Below are 27,525 nucleotides of genomic sequence, written 5' to 3' on the forward strand. Positions count from 1 at the left end.
GCGCAAAGACGCCACTTTTAAACCTCACTCTCTGAGCGAGGTTTTTAAAAAGTGGCGTCTTCCTGCCGGCGTGGTGCAAACCGCACCGGTGTGAGGCCGCCGCTTTGGGCCCCATCAGTATCTGTGACTGACTTACCTTGCCTTCCTCTGCATCTCCGGGTGACTGGAAAGACACACCCACCCTGCCCTGTGACCCCTGAGGGTCAGAGGGCAGTGTGGGCGTGTCTTTCTAGCTGCCCGGAGCTGCAGAGGAAGGCAAGTCCCTCGCAGACACCCTGGGCAGCTCAGTGCGAAGCCGCCCCTGCGGGCGGCAGCGGCGGCAGTGGGACTGAGCGCATGGGACCATGCGAACGGTCCCGATGCTCCACCAGCTTCATTTATGCCGGTGGGAAGCTGCTGCCTCTGGCTGCGCGGAAACAGCCTTAGACTGGGTTCTGCAAGTAAATGGCAACTCCACAATAAAAATCGGAAGAGCTATACAATTGAGATGAAAATGCTGGACTGAGAAAAAATAGCTCCCCACAGGCAAGAAATTTCTGCCGTATATCAAGGGAATTACCAAACAAATGGGAAAATTGATGGAAAAACATAACATTCAAACAATCTTCAGACTTACCAGAAAAGTACAACAAATGCTACCGTAAGCAAAAGACAAGAGAGATCCCTGTGGGAGACAACGGCGTAGCTATGGAAAATGGACCCCAGGGCAAACTCCAAATTTTCCATCTCACATAGGCCATCCCACTTATCTTAGCCAGCGGCTAGGCATGGCAGAGCAGCGGGGGAAGGAGGAGGGGCATAGCTGGGTCTGGGTGCGATGTTGGCCAGCCTGGTGGGCTGTGGGTGTGCTCTCCAGAGAGACAGAGAGCACACCCATGCCCCACCAGGTCAGTTGACAGGCACAGGCCTCATCCTGGGTGGTGTGCGCATGTCGTGCCCTGGCCCAGCCACACCCCTCCTCCTTCCTGGGACATGGCTGGGCCTGGGTGCGACATGTGTGTGCTGCCTGGGCAGGCCTCATCCCGGGCGGCATGCGCACGTCATGCCCAGACCCAGCCACTCTTCTCTTCCTTCCCGAAAGCATGTGTGTGTATGTGGGTGATTTTCCACCCCCCTACGTGATACAACGGGGGCCACCCGGAGCAAATAGTTACGGACTACAAAACATGACAAGCAGCTGTCTAATCCAACCTGAGAAATCAGCAGTAGCTGAACATATTCTAAACCAAGCCGGACGTAGGATCTTATCAGAAGACACAGAAATTCTTGACAGTTCTGACAAACTGTCAAACAACACAGAAAAGCCATTAGAATCTACAAACACCAGGACAGTTTCAACAAAAAAGAAAGAGAGTCTGAAAATCAACAAATCCTGGCTTCCAGTATTAAAAACAGCAAACAAACAAACAAAACCCCCCAGACATTCAAATGCAATTGTAATTAAACTCCATCTGGACACATGCAAATATGCTTCACCCCTGCTCCCACCTTTCAGGTGGATAAAAAATATACCCCACCACACCATCGGGCCAAACAGTGCCATGGAAAGAAACACATTTTACAGTGACATGCCCCTGAAGATGGCAGTCATAGATACAGGCAAAATGTTAGGAGCAAAAACTACCAGATCATGGCCACACAGCCTGCAAGATCCACAACAAGTTGGTTGTAGATTTATTGATATATCCAATTATACTTTCAATTTTTCTTCCCTTGCAATTATTATATTGAGCAATGCAATCATTTTTCTTGATAGGAGCATGAAAACTTATGCTATACATTCTCCCTTTTCTCACCTTGAAATATTCACAGTAACTTCTACCATGAATGTAAACTTTCTGAATTTAGAAGAAAAGAAAGTAGATCTACAAAATGTATTTTAGAAATTTTATTGGTTAAATATATGAACTATAATCCAAAGAAAAAATACTTTAGAAAATATTTTGACATGCTTTACTATTTTAATGCCTGTTCTGTGGAACAGCCTTTATCCAACCTCTTAAATTAGCCAAAGCTGCCTCAAGAACTCTTTTTTATTAGAAGTGCAAGCTATAATTCTTTGAATAAATGAATGAATGCTAAAACACATAGAAATTGATTCTCTATATGATGACATCCCTCTACATACTATATTATTAACCTTGAAGGTGAAGTTCTCTCTTGTGTGTCTCTGGCCCCTTCCGAACACGCAAAATAATGCATTTTCAAACTCTTTCTCTTTCACACACACATACACCAGTTATTTTGGACATCACCATGGAGAAGTGACTCCTGTGCAGGTTTCCGGGCTGCATGGCGGTGTTCTAGCAGCATTCTCTCCTGACGTTTCACCTGCATTTGTGGCTGGCATCTTCAGAGGATCTGAGAACACAGATGCAGACGAAACACCACAGATGCAGGCGAAACGTCAGGAGAGAATGCTGCTAGAACATGGCCATACAGTCTGGAAACCACACAGCACCCCAACATAACTTTGATTGTCTAGATGAGATCAAAGATGGACAGAATTTCTCTAGGATAATCAGATATAATAATTAGTCTCTAAGACGGTATTATAGAACTGCTGCGTTCTTAATTTTGGGATAAACATTATTGTACTATTCAGAAAGCATCAGTTCTATAATACCTTTTTAGAGTCCTTTAAAAAGAAGTGATGAAAGTTCTATTGGACTGGGTTATTCAAGGAACCTGAAGAAACATCTTTGAATTATGGCCATAAACTGCAAAGGAAAAATTGTGTTGAGTGGTGTTTGAAAAAGCAACATACCTGAACTTCCAGGTTTACCCGTCACTGTGTTTGGAGGTAGAGGTTTTCTTCGCATTGGTGTAGGCTTGGCAGGAGCTAAGGGTGGTCGTGGAGGGTCAGGTGGTGTAGCTACTGTATAACGTTACAAGACACCACTGTTAGTGGAGGAACCGCATACCACGTAATCAGAAAGAGAAAAATGGCTAATAGCTACACTTCTCAAGCAAAATTTTAAGGCATGAGCTTCAGCGATAAGAACTGCAAAAAGAACACAAAACACAGACAGGGAAGAGCTGAGAGGTGTTATTTTAAGCTTTTACATTTCTAGCATGAAAATGTGCATGCTTCTAGCATTAGACTAAAACAGCACAGAAAGATGGCTAAGCCAGTTCATTTAAAAATTGCTTCTGAGTTAAGAATAATAATTGTCAGGGTCAGATCTACATTTTTGAAGTGAGGTCAAAGTACTAAATGTCACCCTCATATATGATATACCGGTACATATTTTGCTTTATATATACTTATATAATCAATATATCAATTGTGAATGAATGAAAAAGGACACTTTCACATTATCTTATTGATCTATTTTCTGTGAATAACGACACTTTTGATACTTGTCAAAAGTGTAAGCTGATAGGGCTCATAGAGAAGGTTCAGAGCCTGCAGGATCAGATTGCTCTCCCTTATGAGATCAAAGATGGACAGAATTTCTTTATCAGCAACCATGAGGCCCTGTCCGTTCAGTGGGAGGCTCTTGGAGACAGCCAGCATGGTGTAGTGGTTAAACTAGGATCTGGGAGACCCATGTTCAAACCTCATTCTATCATGGAAGCTTGCTGGGTGCTCTTGGGCAAGTCACACACCATTGGCCTAACCTACCTTACAGGGTTGTTCTGAGGATAAAATGGATGAGAGGAAAATGATGTAAGCTGCCTTGGGTCCCCAAAGGGGAGGAAGGAAGCATATAAATAAAGTAAATGAATAAGGTGCTGCTAAGTTCTCAGCAGACACAAATATAAGTGAGGTAACCATGCTGGTAAAATCTCAGATCACCGGTGCACCCTCCTGGATGCACTGCACTGGTTGTCCAGTGCATAGATACTTAACTATGGAGGGTCTGTCTCTGATAAGTTTCCCAGCAAGGCAATAGTGGCTATTTCAGGTCAGGAAAACAACACTGGCAGGGAAAGCTGGAGTCACTCTTTCCTGTATGCCACAGCCCCAAGTAGGTCCTTAGGTGTCTGGGAATTCAGTTCCAGGCAAAGCATGCCTGATTCCAAGTCTTCATGGCAGACCCAGGAAGGGCACAAGAAGAATGTAATGCATAGTTAAGGCCCAGTGTTATAGATCAGACCTTTCCTGAGTGTTTTGATCTACCTTCTGGTGAACACCCTTGTGGTTTTTGCCATGAACTAATTCACTTTTGAAAATGTCAGGGCCTGGTTTTAGCATCTTCCAGGAAATCCTCAAATGATCTTTCAGTGACATGGCATGACCCTGCATTTTCTTGGCTATGCCTCCACCTCTTTCCATCATGGCAGCCTCCCAGAGATTGAGAAAGCTCTGTTGTAGCACCACTCCTGTCTGGAAGACCTTTAGCCCTTTAACAAATGCATGAAAACCAGAAAAGCCACTAATGCCTCTTGCCTTTCATGGAAATCTGTAGGTGGGCGGGGGGGGGGGGCACTGAGTTTCTACCTGCCAAGCAGCTGCTAAACACACTCATGACTGCCAACTCACATGCCATAAAGAGGACGTGGCTGGTTGCTCACCTTATGCAAAACCAAAATTAAGATGGCAGCCCAATCCAAAGGGGTGTGTGTGTGGTGGAGCAGCAGCTGGGGATGGCACTGCAGCAACACACCTTTGCCATCTCCATTGACGTTTTAGGCAGCACAAGAAGGGGGAAAACAGAACGCACCCACCTTGGCCACCTGAGAAATCTTGTAGGGATGACTGACTTATGCCACATTTTTGGTGGCATAATTTGGGTGTTGGCAAAAGGGGTTTTTCCTTGGTAGTGTAGTGCAAGATTCAATTATTAGGAATATGAGAACTGGGCATTTTAATTGCATGGTGCCTGTCTCATGCAAAATGAACACCACACTCTCTAGATAGCTTGGTAGTCAGTGGTTGTGGCACATTGACATCAATCAGATTGGGAAATTTAGTCATCCATTCCTTAAGAAAAAAAATTACGTTACTAGGCAGAAAGTTAAAGGCTAGGACCAGAAAGGTAGGATTCTCAGAACTGATACCAGCCCCACATGTAGGGCTAGATAGACAAGTGACTAAAGTAGATGTTGTGGTGGTACTCATTGATGTCCAATTACTCTCATACTGACTGGATAAACATGTGCTTGAGTAATGCTGCAGAAATTAGATTCCTAGACATCATAAATAATTGCACTGGAACTGTTGATCCCAGAGCCAGCCAGAGGGACAGTGATCTTGAAACTGGTTCAGAGCAGGGCTCAGGATCTAATGCAAGAAGTAGATGCTGTTGTACCAATTGGGAGAGACGACTAACTTCAGCATTTAAGTCAATGGAAAACCTCCATATTCAGAAGCAGTAATAGTGCTAAGAGGGGAAGGCCTCTGCCCCATGGTCTGTTTGTCGTTCAGAGTAACTGCTTGGTTACTGTGTGAGACAGCATGCTGGGCTAGATGGACAACTGGTTTGATCCAGCCAGACTCTTATTTTGTTCTTAAGCAGCACTGACGTAGTGGTTAAGAGCAGGTGTTTTCTAATCTGTGGAGGAACGGGGTTTGATTCCCTGCTCTGCTGCTTGAACTGTGGAGACTTATCTGGGGAATTCTGCTTAGCCTGTGCACTCCAACACACACCAGCTAGGTGACCTTGGGCTAGTCATAGTTCTTCTCAGCTCTCTCAGCCACACCTACCTCACAGGGTGTTTGTTGTGAGTGGGGAAGGGAAAGAAGTTTGTAAGCCCCATTGAGTCTCCCCTTTGAGACCACTCTTCTTCTTCTTTTCCACACAAGTTGTTTACAACAGATCTTGCCACCAAATGCTTCTTTTGTTTTTTGAATTCTGCATGTTTTTTTCTCTGTTTGGTTCTGGAAATGTTTTCACTTCATTTTTCCTCTACTGTTTTCCTGAACACTATAACCACAATGTGTCAATCTGTTTCCGAGCCAGCTTCCCTTGAGCATGTGATCATGTTGAAACACCCAACACTTGGCCTGCCTTATCCATGTCCCATGTAGTTGCCCAACCTCCTCTACAGTCATTTTCACCTCCCCCTCTGATCTCAAAAGGATTTTTTTATTTGTTCTCCTTCATATTGAACTAATGATGTAACCTTGAGGCAGAGATAAAAACTAGAATGATCAACTGGATCAGCTTTGTCAGTTTCACATAGAACTTACTATGTTAATGTTCAGGCAAATACAAACCAGCATGGTTGACTGGATCATATTGAACTACCAATGTAACTTTAGGGCAGAGAGCACTTTTATTTATTTATTTTATTTATTTATACTTTAAATTTCTATCCCGCCCCGTCCCCGAAGGGCTCTGGGTGGCGTACAGCATACAATGGATACAGTCATAAAATATCATAAATAGGCTAAAACTTATAAAAGCAGCGAAACTAGCTACACATTAACATATAAAATGTAGAATGAATAAAAGCATAGATATAGGTATAGGTGGCGCCCGATACCTAATATTAAATTCTTCCCCCTAGAGAGGAACGGCAGATCTTGATAGATGTTGTTAAAGGCCCAGGTGTAGGGCCAGAGAGAGGGGGGGGCACCATCAGCAGCTGGTCTCTCCAAAGGCCCGGCGGAACAGCTCTGTCTTGCAGGCCCTGCGGAACTCACCAAGGTCCCGCAGGGCCCGGATAGCTGGTGGAAGAGCGTTCCACCAGGCCGGGGCCAGGGCTGTGAAGGCCCTGGCCCGTGTGGAAGGGCCAGCCGCATCATCGAGGGGCCGGGAATGTCCACTAGTACAATTGGCTCTCTACGGAACGAAGAGGCCGTGTGGGAACTATATGGGGTGATCGCGGTCTCGAAGATATGAGGGTCCCAGGTCGGCGTAAGGCCTTAAAGGTCACGCACCAACACCTTGAAAACGCATCCGGAACTCTACTGGAAGCCAGTGCAGTTGAGCGCAACACAGGCTGAATGTGATCCCAACTGCAGAAAAGCTGCCTGTGAGCAAGCCCAGCCGGCGCGATGTTGGACCAGTTTCAGTCTCCGGATCGAAGCGCCAAAGGGAAGCGCCAGCGTAGAAGCGAAGTTACAATAGTCCTAACCTGGAGGTGACCGTTGCATGGATCACAGCTATGGCCAGGTCCGCTTGGGAGAGGAGCAGGGGCCAGTCAGCCAGCCTGGCGAAGATGGGAAGAAAGCAACCCGGGTTACTAATGGGCCACCTGGGTCTCCATAGAAAGTGAGACGGCAATCCAGGTGGACCCCCCAGGATTTCTTTCTGGCGCATCGGAGGGGGTCGGGCGCCAACGTGACCTCTCTCCCCACACCGGGCGGCTGAAAAAAGTCCCGGCCTCACCGGCCAAGCTGCTTAAAGGATCTCCTCGTCTTCGATGGGATTCAGTTTTTTAACCTGCTCTGTCGCAACCAACCAGCAAACCGCCTCCAGACAATGCTGTAGAGCCGCGAGAGGGCGGGCGGCTGCTGCTCCATCGACAGAATCGAGCTGGAGAGTGTCATCCGCTGTACTGATGATACAGACCAGCCCAAAACTCCATACCAGCTGAGCAAGGGGTCGTACATAGATAGTTAAATAATAGCGGGATAATAGCGCCCTGGGGTGTACAACCGCAAGAAAGCGGGCACTTCCGGGAGGCTTGATCCTCGGGCGCCTCACTTGGCTGATTCCGGACTCGGAGAAACGAGGGCAATCCATTGAAGGGACCGTGTCTCCGCGACCTCCGGAGGCATGACCGAGGCGATGGGTCAAAAGGTCGTGATCGAGCCTCATATCAAACGCTTCGCGGTAAGATCTAACAAAACCAGCAGCGCCGATCCGCCTCGGTCAAGCTGTATAATGGAGTGTGTCTGTGACGGGTGGACGGAGAGAACAGTCTCATCGTCCCGTGCCCAGCACGGAAGTCCGGACTCGGAAGGGGTCGAAAAGCCGAAGCGTGTCATCCAGAAAGCCTTGAGTCTGCTCCAGCACCACTCTCTCAATTACCTTCCCCAGAAACGTAAAGATCTCGGTGATGGCGAGTAATGGTGGCCAGATCCCTTGGATCTAACGGTGGTCTTTTAAGAGTGGGTGGACCACTGCCTCCTTCAACCCATCCGGAAAGACTCTCTGCTATCCAAGGGAGGCATTGATGATATTCAACAGATGGGGTCAGTAGCTCCTCCCGACAGGCTTTTACAAGGAAGGGCAATGGATCCAGAGGACAGGTAGTTGGTCTTAACAGCAGCTAAGGCCCTGTCGACAGCAGCTTCAGAGAGCAAGGGAAAACTGGGCCATGCATAGGGCCCAAGACGGCAAGGGAGCCTCCAGTTAATTCGCTAATTGTATCCAACGTAGGGGGGAAGGTTCTTGCTTGGCCCGGAGCTGACGCCTTAACCTTATCATAAACAAAAAAGCTCATAAATGCCTCACAGCTAATGCTCAATTGAGAATTTGAAGAACCCTCCGATAGGGAGGTTAAAGACCGAATTATACGGAACAATTGTGCCGGGCGAGAGCTAGCGGATGCTAGAGGAGGAGGAGAAGAAAGCTCTCTTCGCCTCCCTTCAGTCAGCCATCCTTCATAGGCTTCTCTCATAAACGCCCTCCTATAAGATGTTCAAGCTACTGGGCTTCGTCACGAGATTTCCTCCATACTCCATACTTTTGAGGCTCGAGACAACCAAAAAGAGTACTAGGAGCAGAGGTGGGATCCAGCAGGTTCTCACAGGTTCCCGAGAGTAGGTTACTAATTATTTTTGTGTGCGGAGAGGGGGTTACTAATTGGTGATTTTGCCACGTGATTTTTGCTTTAGTTACACCCTCCTCTCAGCAGTAGCGCGCAGAACTTGAAGCAGTCTAGCAGGAGGTGCAGTGCTAAGTCTGTAATACTGTGGCAGCTTAGCAACAGCCACTGAGTGAATCGATTGATTAAAGCTACAGACATCCCTTTTATCATTTTTGTTTTTAATATATATATATTTAAGATTTCACATTTTTCTGTAAACCTGGGATATTTTCAAATTTTTATAAAGATCTGTCTTGCCCATTTGCTACTCCTTTCTCTGGATTTACATATCCTCGTATTTGGCCAACTTTGCTATTAGAATACAAGATTAACAAATATGACTATACCTGTAGAGGTGCTGCTGCGCTTTTATATGTGGCAACTCTTCTTGTATTTGTGTATATAGTCACATGTGCATAAATACAGAGAAGTTAGTAGAAGCAGAAGCCATACAAACATTGGAAGAAATGTAGTAGCTTAGAGGCCACTGAAGTACTGAATCAACCTTGAAAATAGTTTTAAAAGTTTGGAAGAGATTTCAATAAAATCAAATTTAGACCAATGCAATTTTTCCCAATGGAACATGCCAGACCACATCTATCATGAATCTACAGTCTGTGGTTGTTTTACAGCTGTGGAACGCAGCCATTGTTCCTAAACTATAAGATGAAATTCCCCCATAATCAGGGGAAATTGGCAAAGAAAACATGTAAACAACTTATGGTTTGTCTGTCAACAGAAAGACTATGCCATCTAGCCAAGCTCTTCTTTGCCTATTTAAGAAAGACATGAAGACTCAATATGGAATCTTAACTTTTTTTGTCTCACGTCTTGGGAGGCTCACAAAAACAGAATCTGACATAGTAGTAGGAATGTTTTATAATATTTTTGAATTGTTTGTGTTTCCCTTAATACATCTGTATTTGTATTTATTAAATTTAATTCACCACGCCAATCCCCTTTTGGGCCTGGGGTGGCGAACAACAGTTACAACATAACATTTAAAACCTTCAAATCCGTAATAAACACAGAAACTATTAAGCAATAATTAATCAAAATTATCACTATTTGGAGCCTACACAAACAAGGGGCCATGATCAAGATAATAGTAACACTGTCTGTGCAGCAATGACCACGAACTGACAAGAACTAATAACAGTTGGAAAAGGTTGAGGGGTGTTAGTTGCCTCAATCGTATGCCTGGCAGAATAGCTCCATCTTGCAGGCCCTGTAGAACTGCATTAGGTCACTCAGGGCCCTGGTCTACTCAGACAGCGCATTCCACCCGGCTGGGGCCAGGGCCAGTTGGACTTTCTTGGGGCTGGGAACTACCAGGAGATTTGCATTTGCTGCATAGAGCAATCTCTGGTGGACATACCAGGAGAGATGGTCCAGAAGATACATTGGTCCCAGACTATGAAGGGCTTTAATACAAGAACCTTGAATTTAATTCACTGCTCCACCCAAAGCCAATGCAGATGGCAGAACACAGGAGCTCAAGTATTTGTTTTCAGTGCCTGAATTACAATAAGTTTCTATGCCTCACAAATCCTCTTTCTGCATAGAGTTTTTCTAAAAATAGAAATGTGACTGTTCACCAACTCACAATCCTGACAGTGGATTATATAAACAGGGGTCCCACAAGGACTTGCAGGGGACACATCATTTTCCTCTTGCCCACCATTTCCTCTTTTCCTTTCCTGAAAGCCCCAATAGTCTGAAACCTTTCCCTGTGTTCTTCTCTCCTGTCTATTCATCAGTTTTTTGTCTCTTTCATCCACTTTCTGTCCATTTCTGCATGGTCCAAATATCCCAGGTTGAACAAGGGAAATATCCCGTCTGGCCAAGAAGTTGGCACAGTTCCCAGTCCTAAAGCGGGTTTGCTCCGCAATATTTCCCTCATCCTGGGATTTTCAAAAATCGCCTTAGTGATTCTTTTAAAAAATCCAGCAGTGAACCTGCTACCGTGCAAACACCACAGGAGCAGAAAGTTTATTTTTCCCACCCAGCTAACTGATACCCCTACCCTGCCCTGCCGCCCACCCCCCTGATTTCCGCACCTGACGTCATGTCAGTCTGAGCCTCTGACTATTTATTTATTACTGGCTGAAAATCTATTTGCAACTAAGGAGCCTGATACCAAAATTTCTTGCAGATACCCACCAGTCTGTTTAGAACTTGAGAGTCATCCAAAAATTACTTATGGCAGTTTCCGCACGGCCACGCTGGCGGGGGGGGGGGGGTTGTTGGCGTATACAACATGCGAACGGTCCCGGTAGGGGCAGGGAAGATGGCGCAGTGCTGCGCCGTCGCCCGATCGATGTACCTTCCCTGTGACCTTCCGGTGGGCCGCCCAGGCCAGGGGACACGCCCCCCTGCCCTGCGCGACAGCTCTGGAGTCGCAGGGCGGGGGTGCGTGTCCCCAGGCCTGGGCGACGTGCCAGAAGGTCACAGGGAAGGTACGTCATCAGGAAGGGGGGGATGGCGCCTTCCAGCCGCTGCCGTTTGCACAGCAGCAGCTGGAAGCCACTGTTTCCAGAAAACCTTGCTCAGGGAGCGAGGTTTGGAAACAGCAGCTTCACGCCGCTGGGGGGGAGCGAGGGAGGTGCGGCTGCAATGCAGCTGTGCCCCCCATGCGAACAGCTCCCCAGGGACGGCATTTTTGCCATCCCTAGGGTGCTTTAAATGGCCCGTGCGGAAAGGGCCTATGATTGGACTAGATCCTGTATACTTGGTAGAACTTGGTCTTAAAAAGGCAAGGATGGTGGTATGTCACTGTCTTCTTGACACTGAACTACAAAATAATATGGCCCAACTTCCAAATCCATTTAGAGCGTTGAAATCATGGACAGGAATTTTCAGCTACGTATTTAGTAAATCCCACTTTTTCAAAATATCAAATTCTCTAGGGAACACTTCAATGCATTTCCATCAGCCCTCTTAATGGTTTTTTTTTTCAAAAGTGGCCCATGGAAACATGCTCATGCCCATGTACTAGTAATGAGATAGAAACAACCACTTATATATTATTGCCCTGCCAATTTTATGTAGATATTAGGAAAAGCCTAATACTCCCCTTGCTGTTTTGACATTTTAGTCATTCTTGTCCTCTTAATTGCCCAAACCAACTTTGTTAATTTCTTGTTGGAGGATAGTCCCCAACATAGCATATCAAATGATAAAATTTCCTTATATTGCCACAATGTTACATTGACCTAAGGTTTTATGGGCTTAGATTCATTAACTGTGGTTGATTGTTATTTTACACTGTACAATTAATGCTAGCATGTCCCCTTGAGAGGGAATAATTGTGTAATTCTGGATATTTAATTGCTTATTTATTGCTTTATTATTTTTTTAAACTGGTCAAAGACCGAATAAAAATACTGATTTTGATTTTAGGAATTAAAATAATGCAATGACAGATCATATGAAAAATGAGCCATGGAATAAATTAATATGTTTTAAATTATTCTTGTTTCATGTTGCAATGCCTTGAATGACAAATGCTACTTGTTCATTTGTTTTTACGGTTGTCCTAACGAAATGAGTCAAGTTTCTAAAAACGATCAGATAAATTTAATCCCACTTTCCTGTATAGCATATTCTATATACACATATATCCTATAGCCTTTCTTTTCTCCAATTCTTTCCAATGTTTATTAATGCAAGGTAGAATTTAAGGGATAAAGCATTTTAGAATATCACCACAACAATTAACTCATGCATAGCATCACAAAAATTGTATAGTTACTTGCATTAAATCCCTGGAAATAGTAATGCCAAGCAGCTCTGAGTGAACTATTTTATTATTATTATTTTTTATTAGTTCAATTTAATATACCACCCACCCCCAAAGGGCTGTGGATACAGAATACAACTAAAAATAACCTGTATTTGTAGGATATAAGTTGGAATAACCATTTCTTCCTGTGAATACAATCTTTACTGGTACTATGGTTTAATGGGTTTCACACTGTAATAGTTTAAATTTAAAAAGGTTTCCAATAAATGATAGGAAACCACTAAAATCTAATTTTACCCATAATCAGAAATTAATCTTACCAGAGTCTGATTTTTTCCTTGCAACTGTAGAGTCTGCTGATACATTGGTGCTTGCACTAGCGCTTGTACTGAAAAGCCTGGTAATATCCTGTTCTGTTAATATGTCACCTGTGAAATAAAAAAAGAAAGAAATATCAGTATAGAACCTTACAGTGAAAGTGCAATTGGAAAGAAATTTGTACTTTTCCCATCAGGATGAAGGAAATGAAGGAAAACTATCATTTCTAGATGTCTTAGTCATCCGCAAACCAAACCAACAATTGGGCTACACATTATACAGAAAACCTACGCACACTGATAGATATCTACACAAAAACTCCAATCATCATCCAGGACAAAAAAGGAGCACCATTAAAACTTTGGTATATCGCGCAAACAGAATCTGTGAACCCCACCTCCTTCAAGAGAAACTGAATCACCTAAACTGGGCTCTATAGGCTAAAGGTTACTCTACTACAGACATCAGAAGAGCTACAAGACCAAGAACAAGCTACATGAACAAAGATAAAGAGTCACCTAGAGGGAAAGTATTCTTACTATATATCAAGGGAACCACTGACCGCATAGGAAAACTGATGAAGAAGCATAACCTACAAACAATCTACAGACCCACTAAGAAAATTCAACAAATGCTACGTTCAGCAAAGGATAAGAGGGATCCTCTAACTACTGCAGGAGTCTACAGCATACCATGTAGCTGTGGACAAGTCTACATAGGGACCACCAAACGCAGCACTCAGACACGAATCAAAGAACACGAAATTCAAAGAACACGAAAATGTAGACTAATTCAGCCAGAAAAATCAGCAATAGCAGAACACATGATAAACCAACCTGGACACAGAATATTATTTGGAAACACAGAAATTCTGGACCACTCTGACAACCACTATGTCAGACTACACAGAGAAGCCTTTGAAATCCACAAGCACATGGACAATTTCAACAGAAAGGAAGAAACCATGAAAATGAACAAAACTTGACTACCAGTGTTGAAAAACACTTGAGTCAAGACAGTGACTTATCAGCTCCACACAAACACAGGATGACTATAGAAAGTTAACAATCAAAGGGAACGACAATACATTAAAATATATTTGTTACCAAGTTTTAGAATAGTTTGAGGATTAAGTGGGAAACTTAATTTATCATTACATTTCAACCTCCTATACTTTACAACCTGTGTAAACTCCTTAGTTATTCAATTACTGTCCTCTCTGATGAACAATAATGTTATCTGAATTTTTCATTTTAATTTTCATTTTATAATGTTTTAGTTTGTGATTTATGCTTGAACCTTAGTTCAGTATATAATTTATTTGTGTCACATTTTCTACTGCTTTAAAAAAAGAAAGATACAAGATATGCAAATAAAATTGTTTATTATATTTACAAGTATTAGCTTGGCTCCTATTAGCTTTTAACTTAATAACTCCAGAGCTTCAAAGTCCAACTATTTGATGCCTTAATAGTTTCATTTAATGGTAAATTGGATTTCTTGCCTGTGAAATGTTTTATGGTAAAACTTTCTTTGAATTGGCAAGGATTATTATTGAAGCACTACACAAAAAAAGACTATATAAAATTTACCAGCCAAATAACTAAGCAGAAACAGTTATGAATTTCAGACTGGAATAATTTATTCAACACAATTTGAAAAGTTAACAATCCAAACAGTCTTGACCTATTTAATTCTGTTTATATTCATTAATTGTCAGTATACTATGGGCAGCTCAGTCCTGAAGGGAGGAGGACAGATGCTCAGCAACAGCTGGGCAGAACGCAGCCTCACCGCCTCCATAGAAATTTTCAGCCCCATGAACAGATGCAATCTCCCTTGATGGCTGTTAGCAGTCCCTGTGCAGCCCAATGAGCTGTGCCACTCTTTTTGCTGGTGTAAGTGTATGCCAGCAAAAGATGGTGTTCCTAGGTTGAAAGGGATCAGGAAGCTGACTAAATTTGGCTCCACCCCCCAGGAATGTCCCCATCAGCACTCAGTCCAGGCATTGTGTAGCCACATGGATCCTTCACCATGATGTAAGTGGCCCTGCACTGGCCAATGTAAGGTGGCATCTACACCGTTGCAGGGGTCATGCTGCTTCCAGAACCTTTTTACTCCCGCAGGACTGAACTAATCTCTATCAGTTGTATCAATTTACAGCAATTTTTTACTCTTGTCACAATCTCAATTAGCATTTCACTTTTTAGACTGGAACTGAGCAGATCAGGATCTTCAGTTTCAACTAATAGCTAAACTGAGAATAATACAAACCATGGCCCCTTCCGCACACGCAAAATAATGCGTTTTCAAACCACTTTCACAACTGTTTGCAAGTGGATTTTGCCATTCTGCACAGCTTCAAAGAGCACTGAAAGCAGTTTGAAAGTGCATTATTCTGCATGTGCGGAATGAGCCCATGTTAACTTGGAGTCAAATACCATGGCTCCTAGGGCATTTTCTTTCCCAAAAAATGTTAAGTTCCTGCATCCCTTCATTTACATAAATTTAAACAGCTGAAAAGAAGTTCTGTAAGTTTTGATGCCTTACCCCATATTGCCCTACCAGCTGTTCTTGTTCTGCCAGGTGCTGGTGTTGTTTTATGAATAACTGAAAAGAAAAGAATTTCAAATTGCTAAAGACAGTAAAGATTTGAAGAAAGCAATGACAGAGATTTATTTTGACTTCTAACTATTCTAGCTCTAAAATTGCATTGTTTATTTAAAATTAAATTGAAAAGATAACACTGAGATGTAAAAAAGAGACATACAATATTATTATTTAATTTTTTTTAATATTGCAACTGCCAGTTTATTAACTGTTGTTGGCCTTTCATTACAACTCAAGTCTCAGGCCATTGTAATGTATCTGCATAGTATCCATGTGGATCCCAGCAGGGCTGCTTTCTTAATCTGACAGATGTTAATTTTGTCAATTTCAAGATGTTTTAAGTGCTGCCCCAGTGTTGTTGTTGTTATTATTTTGATGTATTCCACGCCCTCAGGTTGGGTTACAATAGAAAGAATTATAAAATCCCATTCAGTAGCCATTATAAAAATAATCCTAAAATCATAGAACATTCCAAGTTCTGAAACTCCCACCCCGAAACTACCCCAAAGGTAGGTGAAGTGTACAGGATATCTCAAGGCTACACTTCATCCCAAGACAGGGAATCAGCCAAATGCCCAGGTGAAGAGGCTGGTCTTCACTAGGTGCTGAAACTCCAGAAGAGTAGGCATCTGGAGGGGCCACTATTGAAAAGGACCTCTGGGTTATCCCTGCCCTCCCTCACCTCTGACCTCAGTGTCCAGGCAGGAATGTATGGGCGGATGCGCTTTCTCAAGTACCCAGAAATAAAGCCATTTAGGGCTTTATAGGATAATACCAGTACTTTGAATTGGAGAAGGTAGCGCATCAAAACTCCTCTGAATTGGAGTGGTGTGATCCTGGTATGAAGCAGTCAGCAGATGAGTTGCCATATTCTGCAGTAGCTCAAGCTTCTGAATCAACCTCAAAGGCAGCTGCATGTACAGCACATTATAATAATCCAATCTGGTGATTACAACAGCACAGATAACTGTGGCCAGGTCATCCTGATCCAGGAAAAAGCGGAGCTAGTGCACCAGTTGAAGGTGTTGATGGGCCCTCCTGAGCTTCCAGAGAATGTAATAATATAAGCAACTCATGTAATCACTGGTTGAAATCCTGATGTAATCACTGCTGGTATGCACAAGAAGGCAGCTCTTTTATGGAAGGGGTCATGAATGAATGACTATGTACAGCTTTGATTTCAGAGGGATCCAAGTGCAATTCCTAGAATATTCAGCTAGAGAATCTCTGAACTTCCTCTGCCTCAGACCCTAGAGAATATCTGCCAGTCAGAGTAGGTGGTGCTGAGTAAGATGGGCCATGATCTGATATATATATAGCCAACGAGGTTGAAAAACAGCAGGCCAACATGGCCATTAGAATGATATACTGAGGATTGTGCAAACAAGATGTTTCTACAAGGTCAGGTTTACACGAACACTGGAAAAGGTTGTAGTAAAAAGGATTGAAAGACTTGAAAGAAAGCATGCAGGCCAAAGTGAATGATTGCCTCACTCAAGACTACCTTACCTCTCCTAATGCTATTAATTATAATTTAATAATTAAGATATCAAGCTAATGTGGTTAACTTGAGCACATTGAAAGAATCATGAATTACCAGATCTGGTCTGTGATTTATCCGTTGTCTTGGGTTTTGCAGTTGTGAGATACACTTTATGGAATGCTGATAGAAAGAAAACAAAACAAATTTATTTCAAAGGAAATAAAAATAACATGCAGTACAGACTATTTTTTGGAAAGGTCCAAATGTCAGAAGAAACAGGCATGTATAAGTTTGTCATGTCTAGCATCAGTTATATATTAATGATGAGAGTTAAAGAAGAATTGATAGCAGAAACCATGTTGTTTTTTTGCCTAACAAAGCAGTTATCCAAATATAACAGGAGTTTCATGATTAAAGTGTTTCTCTACACATCATGCAACATACACAAAGGCTATACAATCTCAGTATGTTTAGCTCACTGAGCTTATTGTGTAAATGGCAACACCAGTTCAAGTATAGTGGATGAACTGGTCTGCCATGAATTCAGTAGATGAGTTTTATGCAACTCACTATTTCTTTCTCAGCTATTCCCCACAAAAAACTGGGGATTAATGCTGACTAATTTTACCGAGGTTTTTGTTTCAATTACTAAGATGATGAGAACCCTAAACTGCTGTATGATACTTTCATTTTAACATCATAGAGCAAACAAATGATAGCATTCCAACTTGCAGTTTGTCATACAACTTTCTAACAGACACAAGGGTACCTGACATTACTTGTGTGTTTGGTAAGCGTGGTCAAGTAGTTTCTGACTCACGGCAATCTTATGAATCAATATCCTCCAAAATGTCCTATTCACCATTTTGCCTGGGTCTTGCAAACTGAGGGCCTTGGCTTCCATTATTGCTGCCTCCCATTATTGTCTTTTCATTATGTGACCAAAGCACAACAGCCTCAGATTAGTTATTTTAGCTGGTAGGGACAGTTCAGGTTTGATTTGATCGAGAAAACATTTATTTGGTTTTTGGCAGTCTGTAACACTTTCTTGCAACATCACATTTCAAAGGAATCTACTTCCTGCCTGTCAGCTTCTGTCATGATCAGCACCTGTTTGATCCTGCCATGTTTCACTCCCTGGCTGGGACCTGGGAACCTGATTCTGTTCAGACCCTCCTCCCTCCTCTGCTTCTGTTAAACTGTTTTTCTTTTTTCAGACCTGCTACCAGCTCGTTAGCAATCTGCTATTGCAGATCTCTTAGTGTGGAATGTAGGTTGTTTTTACCCTAATGGGAGAAGGCAGTTTCTCCTTCTAGCAGACCGTGGGACTGGAGAGGTGCCATCCCTTCTTGGGAATGAGTTGTTGAGGCGGGGTGATGACAGGATGGAGGGGTGACACGGGATATTATGGTAATTGCAATATTGGCTGTGTTAGTTCTGGCAATAGAAGTCTAAATGCACATTCCCTGATGCTGTTTAATTTAAAGAAATCAAACTGAAACCAGTCTTGTTACTGAACAGTCTGGGGTGCAACAGCTTCCTTCATTGTCCAGCTTTCAAACCCACACATAGTATTATGGCATGAATTAACTTCATCTTGGATGCCTGTGATATATCTTTAAACATGAAAATCTTTTCTAGTTCCTTTATGGCTACCCTTCTTAGTCTCAGTCTCCTTCTGATTTCTTGATTGTAGTCTGTCTTTGGTTGATGATGAAGCCAAGGAATGAAAAGTATTTGACAATTTCATTTTCTTAATTGTCCACCCTAAAACCTATTCTCCAGTAGCCATTACAGCTTGATGTTCAGTTTTAGTCCTGCTTTGGCACATTCTTCTTTAATTTTCAGCAGTAGCCATACATTTAAATTTAAAGCCTATGGGGAATGTTTTCAGGGCTCGGGGGAGGGGCTATTTTTTAAGGTAGAAGGTATAAATACCAAATTTGCATCATAGCTGCTGGTGACTCTCCTTACAATAACCCCCGAGTTTGTTAAAGATTGGATCAGAGATCAAATGTTATTGACTCCCCATTTTTTCCTCCATTGAGGGCCAATAAAATTGGACCTCTAACCAATTTAGGGGTGCTTGTAAGGATGATCACCAGTAAGTATATTGAAAATCTGGCCTCTACCTTAAAAAACAGCCCCCTCGAGCCACAGAAAGATTCTCCATAGAGTATAATAGAACCCAAAAATTTGAATATTTATTTATTTATTATTTATTTATTATTAAATTTATATACCACCCCTCCCCCGAAGGGCTCACCTCCCCACCACCAGAAGCCAAAAAATACAATAAAACACTGATATGGGCATTTGGTTTTTTTCAGAAATACATATTTTTTTTCAGGTCTAATATACCTGAATTTGAAAATATCGATTGGGGGGGGGGGGAGTGCACACTCCTGACCCTCATGAGAATGTTATCAAAATTAAGCGGATGAGGGAGTATAACATGAAAAGACACATGAGATATAAATAAAAAAGCATAAGATTAAAGTTCTCCTGCAGACATATACAGCTTCTATCTCAAAATAATTTCCAGCAGTTAGTACCTAAAGAATATTCTGTGATTCAGAAAAACTGATCAATAGCCACAAGTGCAAAGCCTGCTACAGAGAAAACATCCTGCCTCCAACATATGTATCATGAATGTTGCTCCAACACCCACTGAATATTTTTCTTTCTTACCTTACCACCTCTAATTTGGCACAAATGAACTGTGTAATATTACATTTGCACAAAGCCACACACTGTGGGTTTAACTGATATTCTTGAAAGCCAAATTTGTCAGCCTGTGTAATAAACAACTCATTCCACAGCATTCCATAGCCTTACTTCTTGCCATTCTACATCCTTGACAATTGCTTAGATGTAGCATTAGATCATAAAAAAAAAATATATGGTTGAAGTTTGGAGTCCGCTTAACAAACCGAACATATTAAATTAGTTCAAATGAAACAACAATGAATTCATTACCAGTTCTCACATGTGGGCTTTCAGTTGTTTCTCTGCTTGGGAGCTTGGACGGAACTGAAAACAAAACATTAGAACTTGGTAAGCTTATGTTGGTTCTTCTGTGAAAGGAAACCAACAAGTTCAATGGAAAAGAAAAAGTTTTATGTAATCTTTGAGGTCAAGTGAAAATTCAGAATTAGTGAACTCAGATATAGAAGCAGAATATTGAGGGAATATTTTGATGACAATTCTTCGCTTGAGCTGTGGAGATTCCTAAATAGAGAAGCAGAGAAAAGGTCTGGAAATAATTACCATCAATGCACCCTGCAGAATAATCAACAAGTAAAAGTAAGCATGTTAACTTATGAACTTTTAAGAACAAGGATATATTTTTAAGTGCAGATACTTAAGTAGACAAAGATAGATCAAGTTATTTTTAGAGGGAAAAGAAATCAAATTACCCGAAGTATCTTTGGGGTCATTGAGAACATGAATATGAAGATTAATTGATCCTGGGATTGTTTCCACTGGTGCTATGGGAACAAAAGAGTGTAATAATTGAGACCAAGCAGAGGTTGTCTTAATCCATGAGTGGAGAACAAGCAGCACGAGAATCTCACAAAAGAAAATATGGCTCCTATTCTGTGAACGCAAGCTCTTCCATTGCCTCTTCTGTCTGTGCATGTCTTGCATCTTTTAGGCCCTTTCCGCACGGGCCTCCGGGCGGCCTCACACCGGCAGGAATTCTGCCGGTGGAAGGGTGGGGGCCGTTCGCACGCGTTTTTGGCCCATGCAGAAAGGGCCTAAGATTGTAAGTCTTCTGGCAGAGATTTTTGTGGCTTCTAAAATGGCAGCTGCAGGCAGCATCCACCTGGAAATAATTTTCTGACTTGCATGCACTTTCAGTGGCAACAGAGTCAATATGAGTAATTATTTCCTCTTACTCAGCCATCTTGCAGTTTCTTTTCCTGATTTATTTGTCAGTAATTTGGATAAAAGTTCCCTATACCTTTTCTCTTAGGCCCCTTCCGCACACACAAAATAATGCGTTTTCAAACCACTTTCACAACTGTTTGCAAGTGGATTTTGCCATTCCGCACAGCTTCAAAGAGCACTGAAAGCAGTTTGAAAGTGCATTATTCTGCATGTGCGGAATGAGCCTTATATTTCTATAAAGAAAAGGACCTATTGGGTAAACTAGTAGATCATGACAATGCTAATGTATTATAGCAATGATCAATTTTTGGAAAACAAAGTTCTTAAAATGTCCTCCATGGAAAATGGATCAAATGTAAAATTGTCATATTCAAGAGAAAAGAGGAACCCTTTTTTTCTCCTTGTTTTTTTAATATTTATTAAAATATAAATATGAAACTGATACAAACAAAATTCTAAGACAGAACTACAAAACTATTATAAAACACCAAATATATATGCTTAAAATTAATTTCTCATTCTAGACAGGAAAGTATTCCATTTTCTGAATTTACATTTGGTCATGTAGTTGGTTTACATGGATAAATATATTCTAACCAATCCTCCACCTTTCTCCCAATTCTGAGCAAAAATTAGCCTTGCAGATGTTACGGCATTAAGCACAAATTCACAAACATCTTTAAAAGAGAGATCTGTATAATTTAATTTCAGAAATTCTTGAGGATCTGCATCATAGGGACTTGGAAATAGCTGTTGCGATCATATGCCAAAACTCTTTTGTCCTCTCACACTTCCATCAACTGTGTATAAAATTGGCATTGGTAGACCCACATACCCAACAATTCCCATTAGCCTCTTAATACATTTTTGCTAATTTATAGGGAGATAGGTCCTACTGATGTAACATTTTTTATTAAATTTTCTTATTTCATCTTTATATAATAATGCCTGTAAGAGACTTTTTTAACCTGTAGATACTGAAACTGAGGAAACTGCCCTTTATTTAAAGATAAAGAGTTCTGCAAAGGTATCAACTGTTTGCCCATAAGGATTTTAAAAGAAGGAAATTTGAAAATTTAGGAAGAATTACATTATAATCTGATACCTTCTTCCCAAATTTTAAAATTTCCTTCTTTTGCAGCGTGGCTAAATTGTTTGGATCTGATCACAGAGGTAAATGGTGAAATTCCAGGAGCTAATTTTGGTTATTGTATTTACCTCTTTAATTCTCAAAGGAACTGACATAAAAGATTTTTCAACTAGAGTCAGGCCCCTTGTGCACATGCAGAATAATGCACTTTCAATCCAATTTCATAATTGTTTGCAAATGGATTTTGTTATTCCGTACAGCTGCAAAGTGCATTGAAAGTGAATTGAAAGTGCATTATTCTGCATGTATGGAAGGGGCCTCAGTGCTGTATCTTTATCGTCTTTCATCCATTCTGTTCTCCAACCTATTCTAACCAAATTGTAATACTTCTGGACATTGGGAATTCCGAAGCCAGCCCTTGCAACCTACCCTGGGCATCTTGAAAATTTATTCTAGATCTCTTATGATTCCAGATAAAGTTAGATAAACATTTTGGTATATTTTTAAATCTAATTCTTGTTATTGGACTATTCCAAAACAGAAATTCAATTTAGGTAGCATTAAAACATTTTGATTAAGTCTATGTTACTTAGAAATATCAGTTTATCTGCAATTAGGTGGATAATAGGTTTTGAATGTACTTCATGACTTCCTCAAAATTCAAGTGATGCAGAACTTTAGTGCTTTTTGGAATATAGATACCAAAATATTTAACAACACTGGTTTGTTTAATTTCATTTAGCAAGCCACATCATACGATTTAAGCCATGCACGGAAATTTATTGGCTCAATGTGATATAACAATTTAAAGTTGTGATATTAAACCTTTTTTTTAATTTTAGAGGTAAAAAATGGGAAATCAGTGGAAACAGCAGCTTTATGCCTCCCTTTTAAATTCCCTAATTCAACATATTCTATTATGATTCACTATATATCAAAAATCAAAAGAAGTTAGTAGTATGCTTGCAGATAATCTGATACAAACTAAAATAGAATTTATCTTTAAAATACTGTCAGACCATTTTCAAAGCCTGGTAAAAATCTACCTATGTTGAATATGTACAAAGAATGTAATTACCAGGTTTAGTCTGTGATATTTCTGGTTTGCCAGATGTTTTGGGTTTGGAAGGAATGAATTTTGTTTCTTTTGGAGCTGGAAAAAAGAGCAGGGTTATTATTGTATTCTTTAGCAATCACAGACCCATGCCATGTTTAGTTCAAGGAGAATGCATGCCTTAAAAGCATCAAGTAAAGACAATGATTCTCTGTGTTTCTGATAGCAGATAAAAATGTTTGGAAAATTAAAAAAAAGAATGAAATGATACACTATGACTGATAATGGCCAAGTTCTGAGGACATGAACACCTCAAATCTGAAAGACAGAGAGTTATCAAAATGATAGTGTTGAATACGTGCTTTACAAAAAACATTTTAATGCAAGAGATCAGAATGGGGAAAAACAGCAATGAAACAGTGAATGAAGTGATGGAAATTCACAGCAAAAAAAGAGGTTTAAAATGATTCAGAAGGTAGAATAAGTGAACTCCACCAAGGAAATTGTTACCCATAGTTGTCTTCAGGTGTCCAGAAGACAAAGTAGGTTTGATTGTAAGTGGCTGTGAAGTTGTTTGATAGAGTGCTGTTGGGAGGAAAAATGTAAACATCTTTACATAGCTGAAATAAAGGTAATATAAGCTATAGTGACTCTAGATAGTAGATCATTATGTTTGAATATGGTTTTACTGGGAATATTGTTGTAAAAGGGAAAGGCACACTAAAACAAAAATTATAGTTTGGCAAAAAAGTTGATAAGAGCTGTCTTTTAATTTTAAGAAACGTCAAAATTATATGGAGTTAGTAAAGGGAGAGGAAGAACTTCACTGAAAACCCCCCAGCAAGTTCTGCTGAGATCATGCACATAGGCCCATAGATGTATAAATACCACTATTTTTACATCTATAACTTTGTATGATTGCATATATAACTTTGTATGATTGCAGGCTTTACCTGTGAGAAGAGAAAAGCTAGATCTGTATAGTCATGATTGTAAAACATTATACATAATATCTCAGTCCATTTTATATGGCTATTCAGAACAATAATTGTGAAAGACCCTAAAATAAAAGGTAGCATTCACAATTGATATATCAATACCTTATCCCAAGCAGCAACTCTTAAAGTAAGGTGTAGGGATCATTTATAAAATAAAAAAGACATGAATTTAGCACTCTAGTTTCAGTAACTTCTAGTATCTAGTCTTAGATACCTTTGCAAGGAGAACTATATTATATTCTCTGACATTCTATCTTCTCAGTTCAAGGTTTTTTTTGGTTACATCTGGAAACAGAATAATGGGTTTGACAGAAGACATGGGTGGCAATATGATATTTTCTTCTTCTGACTGTAGCTGCTCAGGCATAACCAAGAAAATTTGGCTATTTGTCTCTCAAAATATAGAAAGTGAGGTTTTGCTAACAATATAATTACATGAACATATAGAATTACAAAAGTGACTCAATTACCAGGTTTGGTCTCTAGAATTCTTGGCCTGGGGGATGGTTTTGATTTATTAGGAAAGAAGTATTCCACTGCTGAAGCTGAAATTTAAAAAAACAACAACCTGGATTACAACTCTCAATAACATATTTTGTTCTTCTGCCTGCAGAGAAGCAAAGTGAAAACAAAATATGTTAAAGCTATTCCCAAAGCTAACTATGAAAATGTCCAAGAAGGAAGAAAACAGTTAATTTTTTTTTTTGGCCTGTTCATGTGTAGACTATGAACTTTCCAAAAACCAGAACTGTCAACTACTGGTGAAGAAAGGCAAAAGATGGATGTGAAAATGAAATGAAAGAATTGTTTTATAGTTTGATTGGTTACAAAAGATACAGAGCAGACAAGGGTCCCCTGAGCATAATTTTCAGTGCTTCTGAGGGAAGGAGAAAGGTGAAAAGATCTCCTGCAAGCAGAAAACGTGCAGCCGGTCACTCACTGTTACCTAAGGTCTTTGTTGTGATAACTTCCAAAGGCAATTGGAGCCTATGCCAATGACCAACTAAGCACATGGTTTACACCCTGAAATGTTTTTTGCACTGTAGTTCCAACCATATTTCAGTAGATTTATAGTAGCATGCCAGAAACCAAATCTACATGTAAGCAGATTCTACATGTAAGCAGATTTTTCACAATACTTGCACCTCAAAATGATGCATCTATAATTCTGTTCAGGCTACTCATGCAAAGTACATCATATCCAAGTAAGTTAATTTGTATACAGCCAAGGCCATTTATGATGCGTGAACCTTCTTTTCTTTTTTAAAAGAAAAAACTTGTATTTTCATATGGAAAACTAATCTTGCTATCTGCTTTGAACTCCGAGATTAGGACTACTATAGAAATGCTGCTGCATTTATGATTTCATCATGCAAAGAACAGTAATCACTAAGTATTTTGCATCAAAGGGCAGTTGAGTGCATGGAAAGAGAGAATAATTATTAGTAATGCTTTGACACGAAGTTCTCCTTGGAAATCCTTTTCCTGAGGGAATTAAAAAAAACCATGACCATAAGTAAAGAGTATAACCCAGTGCTGCCTATTTCCACTCAAGACTGCCTATTTCCACTCAAGACTGAGGTGTCATGGAAGTGACAGATCTTGAGAGAATTATATAATTTCAATTGGAAACAATGGGGAAAAATCATGAAGTGGGTGGAGAAAAATAAAAATTTGTGTTATATCAACTGAAGAAGGTACTCTGATTCCAAAGAGTTGTAATCATTTTATCACATATATGACTGCACAATCTCTTTTGCTGACAGTTCTATTGCATTTTCACAATATAAAACATATATTCATACATTAAAAGTTACTGTCAAATTGAAGAAATTAAACCCTTAAATTATGTTAAGGTGCTAGGGTTTATCCTGCATTAATCAATAAATGACACCTGAATTAATGATGGCATTAAATATGAGTTTCCAAATGTTATACCCATAATGCCCTCAGAGTCAGGACAGGCATCCTGAATATAGATCCAGTCTTATTTTCACCCTGTTCTTCCCCACTGACTATATATATATAGCGTCATCAAATGCCCTGTCAAAAGTTTTTTTTAATCCAAGAATATTTTATGCTTTTTATGACATCTTTCCACCCAAACAGGGTCCTCAAGGCAGTGAACATAGAGCATTAAAACATTTCAATGTTATTTAAAATAAAGTATATATACACAATATTTCAATTAAATACAGAATCATTGGGTTGGAGATTACCTCCAGGGTCATCCTGTCTAATCCCCTGTCCAATGTGTGTGTGTGTTTATATGTAAAACTCTCTCTCTCTCTCACACACACATACATATAAAACCTATATTTTTATAAATTAAAAATACAATAACATATATCCAGTGTTCATAGGAAAGATTTCACCACTTTCTTCTCCTGCTTCAATCTACTGAGTTCCCTAAAATGTTGGTCCCGGGGTGGAGGAGCACCTGGGGGCAACTCCTGCTCTGGGTGCCTCCCACCACTCTTGTCCCCCCCACCCCCGCCCCCACCCCACCCCCACACTTACCTAAGCCAGCGGCTGAACTGACTGCAGCTGTCCTGGCGGCTGCTACGGTGGCAGTTCTGGGCAGCCTGGCAGGGCCTGGCAGGGCCAGGGTGGGGGGGAACCCAGTGGTGGCCCCGCCAGGCTGCTCTTGTCAGGGCCAGGCCAAGGGGTACCTGGTGGGCTGGAGCTGCCACATGGGAGCCTGCTGCAGGTTATCCCTCCACCTGGCTCTGCCAGGGTGCTTTTTCAGCTGGCAGAGCCCCCCACCCCTGCACTGCTTGCCTCTGAGCCACAGCCATAGGGTAGCTCCTGTCCGAGAGCTGGCTTGTGGCTGTGGCTCATGGCTCAGGCAGGTGCCTGAGGCCGACTTCTGCCTTCCCTGCCTCCCTGCTGACAGGGAGGCTGGCTCTCAGGCAGTAGTCAGCCTGCAGCTGTGGCTCAGCAGCAGGCAGCTCAAGCATGCACCACAGCTTCAGCTGGCCTCCCTGTCAGCAGGGAGACTGGGGAGTCCAGGAACCAGACTGCAGCTACAGTACCCACCTGAGTAGCATGGAGGGAGTTGCCAGGTGCCCCCCCACATGATCAAATGACATGCACCTGGGGACATGGGATGCCCCATATACCCATTAGCAGTATGCCACTGCCCAGGAGTCTGAAGAACCTAAGAAAAACCACAGCAAACAAAAAAGAGAGAGACTCCAGAGGGATAGGAATCAGTGAAAATTGCCTGCATTCTTGTGCAAACAGAAATGTCTTTCTGCCAGAGGAACTGTATAGTTGGATACAAACTGCTGGATCAACTTGTGCGTGTGTGTGTTTGTGTGTGCTTTTAAACACATACATATTTTACATAGGAAATTCTAAAACCTCTGATAGTTTCCTTTTCATGGGCATGTCCCTCCAGCCATCCAGAGCTATGCAGGGAGGAGAGATAGGTGCTGGAACACCGTAGGGGCCCAAAGCAGCACCCTCATGCCAGTGCGCTTCACACCATGCTGGTGGAAAGATGCCACTTTTGAGAAAACTCGCTCAGGGAGCGAGTTTCAAAAGTGACGTTTTCACACCGGTTCGGAGGGCGAGCATGGTGCTGCTGCGATGTGCAAACAGCATCCCAGGGACAGTGTT

At 41.3% G+C, this 27,525-nt stretch overlaps 1 protein-coding gene across 12 annotated transcripts in view; it reads right to left on the reverse strand.

Annotated features, from left to right (window-relative positions):
• The window catches only part of LOC125430742 (ABI family member 3 binding protein), a 199,323-nt gene that overhangs the window by 21,272 nt on the left and 150,526 nt on the right, over positions 1 to 27,525 (reverse strand). For 9 of the 12 annotated variants that reach the window (XM_048492918.1, XM_048492926.1, XM_048492925.1 and 6 more), the window contains 9 exons: positions 24,372 to 24,446; positions 23,414 to 23,488; positions 22,928 to 23,002; positions 20,285 to 20,356; positions 19,845 to 19,898; positions 16,980 to 17,045; positions 15,323 to 15,382; positions 12,775 to 12,882; positions 2,768 to 2,878 (listed from right to left, as the gene is read on the reverse strand). In XM_048492918.1, coding sequence (XP_048348875.1) covers positions 2,768 to 2,878; positions 12,775 to 12,882; positions 15,323 to 15,382; positions 16,980 to 17,045; positions 19,845 to 19,898; positions 20,285 to 20,356; positions 22,928 to 23,002; positions 23,414 to 23,488; positions 24,372 to 24,446 — 696 coding nt within the window. The remainder of the gene's footprint in view (positions 1 to 2,767; positions 2,879 to 12,774; positions 12,883 to 15,322; positions 15,383 to 16,979; positions 17,046 to 19,844; positions 19,899 to 20,284; positions 20,357 to 22,927; positions 23,003 to 23,413; positions 23,489 to 24,371; positions 24,447 to 27,525) is intronic. The other 3 variants (XM_048492919.1, XM_048492923.1, XM_048492924.1) reach the window with 3 other exon arrangements.

The sequence above is a fragment of the Sphaerodactylus townsendi genome, linkage group LG04 (genome assembly GCF_021028975.2).
Source record: "Sphaerodactylus townsendi isolate TG3544 linkage group LG04, MPM_Stown_v2.3, whole genome shotgun sequence".
NCBI classification, from domain to species: domain Eukaryota; kingdom Metazoa; phylum Chordata; class Lepidosauria; order Squamata; family Sphaerodactylidae; genus Sphaerodactylus; species Sphaerodactylus townsendi.